At 44.9% G+C, this 5,000-nt stretch overlaps 2 protein-coding genes across 2 annotated transcripts in view; both read right to left on the bottom strand.

Annotated features, from left to right (window-relative positions):
• LOC143293035 (uncharacterized) overlaps positions 1-5,000 on the bottom strand; it is a 34,533-nt gene that overhangs the window by 22,423 nt on the left and 7,110 nt on the right. The gene's annotated exons all lie outside the window — the stretch shown is intronic.
• Positions 1,730-5,000, bottom strand: part of LOC143293107 (uncharacterized) — a 10,117-nt gene continuing 6,846 nt past the window's right edge. The window contains exons 6-7 of the mRNA XM_076604016.1: positions 4,648-4,755; positions 1,730-3,189 (exon numbers count right to left, since the gene is read on the bottom strand). Coding sequence (XP_076460131.1) covers positions 3,044-3,189; positions 4,648-4,755 — 254 coding nt within the window. The 3' untranslated portion in view covers positions 1,730-3,043. The remainder of the gene's footprint in view (positions 3,190-4,647; positions 4,756-5,000) is intronic.

Genomic DNA, 5,000 nt, shown 5'->3' with positions numbered 1-5,000 from the left:
TCCGATAATTCCTTGAACTTTGTCTGGGCCAGGGGCTGATTCTTTCTTGCATTTAGCTATTGCTTCATTTAGATCATCTATTGTCAAGTCATCATCAGGTCCAGTCTGCATAAGGGTTTGGTTTAACTCCTCAACATATATCTTTTTCTCATCTAAGTTTCTTTGATCGCTCTGTTGTATGAAACGTTTGAGCAGGGCGGATCCTTTTTCTTCGTTTGTCTTAAGCTTGGTTCCGTCAGTGTCTACCATGTCTGGGGTTGTTGTTGTGCACGTTTTCCCTTCCATGCGACGATAAAATTGCCAGAACTCTGTCAATGTTGAGTCATAACTGAGTGCCTCGCAAAACTGTTTCCACTTGTCATTTTTGGCCTCTTGAGCAATGGTTTCAAACTGTTTAGTTTTTTCTTTCATTTTTGTTTCAGTATCTTTGTCCGGAGATGGTTTTGTTCTTTCTTTTGCCCAAAGTTTGACAGTCGCATGTTTTTCTATCCAGACTCTCTGTGTGTCGGTATTCCACCATGGGGGCTGAATAGTTTGCATCCTGTTCGGTGCCGTTCTTTTGTTTCTTCTGCGTCTTAAGTTTTCGATGACGGTTGTCTCTTTGGTTTCATACTGAGAGAGAGACAGAGAGAGTGGGGGAGGGGGGGGGCGGGGGGGGGGGGGGGGCGAGGGGGCGAGGGAGGGAAAGACAGAGACAGAGGCAGAGGCAGAGACAGAGATCCACACACATGCGCATGCTCACGTATGCGCCAAGACAAACCCACATATTCGCTCAGGTGATCAGTCTATGATATATATATATATATATATATACACACATTTAAGAATCCATATAAAGGAAACAATGTTTTCTTGCCTTCAATCAAATGCAGGTCATCCTCTCCTCCTTCCTCTTCCAGACGATAATACTTATATATGATAGTCAGTCGTGTCCGACTATGACCATCAGAATAGCAGAGGAGGTAACTGCTGTCCTGACTATCTGGGCTAGAATTTGATTATAGTGGAGAGTGTCTTGCCCCAGTACATCCCCACTCTCTCGGCCAAGAGGGTTTTGGATGGTTCCCAAAGGCCAACTAGCCCACAAGGCTGCAGCACTAAGAGCCAGTGCAATTTTGCCTCCTAGTATAGTCCTTCACAAAAGACTAAGCTGTAAATGGTTTCCCATTGACTGGAGAAACCATTGATAATATAGCTCTCACTTTGCTGTTGACCCAAATGTAAACTTATGTTAGTCTGTGATATAAGCCCAGTGTCGGGCCTACGATAATACTTAAACGTATGTATTAATATAATACTCCAACAAAAATGTCTTCAATTACCAACATATGTGACGGGACATTAAACAATATCCACCCCAACCCCCTCCAAATGGTAAACGGACAGATTGAGTCTTGTAACACACACATACTTTCGACCGCCGTTGTTTTGGATGTTCGTGACCATTATGGCTGGAACGCGCGTGTGTGTGTGTGCGCGTGTGTGTGTGTGTGTGTGTGTGTGTGTGTGTGTGTGTGTGTGTGTGTGTGTGTGTGTGTGTGTGTGTGTGTGTGCGTGCGCGCGCGCGTGTGTGTGTGTGTGTCTCTCTCTCTCCCTCTGTGCGTGTGTGTGTGTGTGGCATACAAACACACATCCGCGCGCGCGCGCGCGCGCTCACCAACATTGCAAGCAATGATTCACAGTCACGCATTAATTTTGTACGAAAACAATACACTGAACACCCGAACAATCACTCTCTGACAGAATTTGTATTTATTTGTCTATTTCAAACACAAACGCAAACAAGAGTCGGGGTATGCTTTTTCTCTTCTGACTGCTGCCCTGTCCTCGGAGCCACTGATCGTACATGGACTGGCCGTAGTGCAGTGATGCAGAGAAAGAGCATTGAAATGATTCAATGACGAATGACGCACATTTTGCCTGAAGTCACTTCAAGCTGCATAGAAAAAGAAAGAAAATAGATAGATAGATAGATAGATAGATAGATATAAATAGATATATAGATAGCTAGATGGACGGATGGATAGACAGACAGATATAGATACATAGATAGATAGATAGATAGATCGTGAGAGAAAACAGCTGTGAAAGGATTGGGGGCAGCAACAGGTCATCTGAACGTCTGTCCAGGTTGCAAGCAAGACACTGCGAGAGACAGCCACTGAAAAGGGGGAATGGAGGGGGGGGGGGTGCGGTAGGGAGGGTTAGGGGTGGTGTAGGGTAGAGTAGTGTGGGGGTGAGGTGAGGCAAAAGGACGTCTGAACATGTGTCAAGGTCGTGAAAGATCGTGAGAGACAGCAGCTGAAATGAGTGCGGTTGGGGGCACACAAGAGATACAGCTAAAAAAAACAATCTGTCAAGGTTGCAAGAGATAAATGTGAGATAGCAAATGAAATGAGGGGCGGTTGGAGATTAATCGGGAGGTAGGGGCAACACAGTTACAGCTAGACATCTCTCAAGGTTGCAAGAGATAAGTAACAGATAGCAGCTGAGATGAGGGCGGTTGGGGAATAAGTAGGAGGCTGGGAGAAAAAAAAACCCAGCAAAACTCCTGTCAAGGTTTCAAGAGATTACGTGAGAGATAACAGCTGAAATGAGGACGAGGTTTGGGCGGAGATTATTAAGTGGGTGGTTGGGGCGAAGAAAGATAATCCGAAACAATCTGTCGAGGTTGCAAGATATCGTGAGAGAAAGCAACTAAATGGTAGTAAGAGGTTTGGGGAAGGAGGGGGTGGAGAGGGGGGTGGGGTGGAGGGGCGCGGTGACACAAAAGACATCGACCGAGGTTTGAAAAAAAAAAAAAAAAAAAAAAAAAAAAAAAACCGCCGCGAGAAAGAATCCTACCACTTCACTAAAGACTCGTAACGTGCATGGAGACAATAGACCAGAAAGGATGCAGTGAACATGACTGAAAAAAAACTCAAACAACAACAACAACAAAAAGAAACAAGCGGGAGGCAGAAGAGAATCGCTGGTACCACCACCACCACTGCCAACACCACCGCCGCCACTGCCTCTGTCGCCGTTTCGTCTGGGTCTTGTTTTAGGTGTGGATGCACAGACCACAGAACTTGCGACAGAACTTGAAGCCATCCTCCTGGTCGAGGCATATCGGGTGCGAGGTGTCGTTCATCAGAGAGCAGTCACGTGCCGTCATCATGTCTCCGCACAAGGTCGGGTGGATGGTGGCTGTGACGATGAATGGTAATGGCGTCATCATCATAGCCGTCACAATCAAAATCGTGACAACCATAGCCTTTGACCGTAACAAATAACCATAACCGTAATCTGACAATTGCCATAGCAAAAAAACAAAACAAAACAAACAAACAAAAAACAAAAAAAGCACAACCATAACAACACAAAAGCACTGTCAATCTGCATAACCTTAACAAAGAACAATGACGATAACATTAACCGTTGAAATCAACCATAAAGATAACCATACCAACAGCGATAACGTTGATTACCCATAGTTATAACCAAGACATTTACCACAACCACAACAATCACGATAACCATAGTAACACCGATGTAAGATTAACAATAACCTTAACCATGAAAATTACAATACCAATAGCCACAACCATGCTATCATTATAACCACAACAATAAGCAATAGCATTATCAATAACACCCACAATAACCATAACAACAAAAGCCATAAGAAAAGCAATGACAATTATACTAACCAAGACAACCACAGTAACCATTGCAGAATGTATGATAGTCGTGTCCGACAATGACCATCAGAACAGCAGAGGAGGTAACTGCTGTCCCGACTAGAATTTGATAATAGTGGAGAGTGTCTTGCCAAAGTTGCATCCCCACCCTCTCGGCCAAGAAGGTTTCAGGACAGTCGGCGTTGGGGATGGTTTCCAAAGGTCAACTAGCTTCCAAGGCCGCAGCACTGAGAGCCAGTGCAATTTTGCCTCCTAGTTTGAGAGTGCGCTAACTGTATGCTGGAAACCGGACCTCGGAATATCGAGTCTTCCGACAGACAGACTACCACTTGTAATGATTAATGATCGTGCCTGAAACACACCAGACAATAACTTCCGGTTCTTAACCGAATAGCATTACCTCCCTGGACGTCGCTACAACACTATAAAGATGACAACGAAATAAGAACAACAACAACAATAACAAAACAACAACTACAAAACACACTCACACACACACAAAAACAGACGAACAACAAAAAAACAAAAACGGCTTCGACCTGTTCAGTGACTGCCAGATCCATTAACATGGATCGATCACCATCGACGATTTTCAGTTTCAGTTTCTCGAGGTGACGGTTCAAGCGATCGGACAAAATCCATACACGCTACGCCACATCTGAGGGGTCTGTGTAGAGGAGAAGAGAGGACTGGCCGTACTGAGTGAGTTAACGTGCGTGTTTGATCTCCTGCTTGCCGTATACACACGAAGGGGGTTCAGGCACAAAGCAGGTCTGCACATAATTATGTTGACCTGGGAGATCGGGAAAAAAAAAATCTCCACCCTTTACCCACTAGGCGCCGTTACCGAGATTCGGACCTGGGACACTCAGATCGAAAGTCGAACGCTTTAAATTAACCACTGGGCTATCGTGCCCGTCAGGCACAGGGTTCGAAACCCCCGAACTATGGTGACGTCACTCACGGCAAGCGTGTTCGTCGCTGAAATCCCCGCAGTCATTGTCTCCGTCACACTTCCAGTTCTCTGGGATACACTTGCCGTGGTTGCACTTGAACTCGTTCACCTGGCACACTGAAAGAATTAGATAAATGAATAGATGAATGAACGAACAAATGAACAGATGAATAAATAGACAGATAAATAAATAATAAATAAATAAATGAAATAGATGGTGATAAAACCTCGGTCGTCTTTGTGTCTGGATATCTGCTGTCACTCTCTCGGCTTCAATCCTTTTGTCTCTCTCGATCTCTCTCTTTCTCTGTCCGTCTCTCTGCCTCTCTCTATCTATCCATCATACTGACGGACAGATAGGG

The sequence above is a fragment of the Babylonia areolata genome, chromosome 18, assembly GCF_041734735.1.
Source record: "Babylonia areolata isolate BAREFJ2019XMU chromosome 18, ASM4173473v1, whole genome shotgun sequence".
Lineage (NCBI taxonomy): Eukaryota > Metazoa > Mollusca > Gastropoda > Neogastropoda > Buccinidae > Babylonia > Babylonia areolata.
Note: the sequence above shows the minus strand (reverse complement) of the source record. Positions and strands in the feature narration are given on the sequence as shown.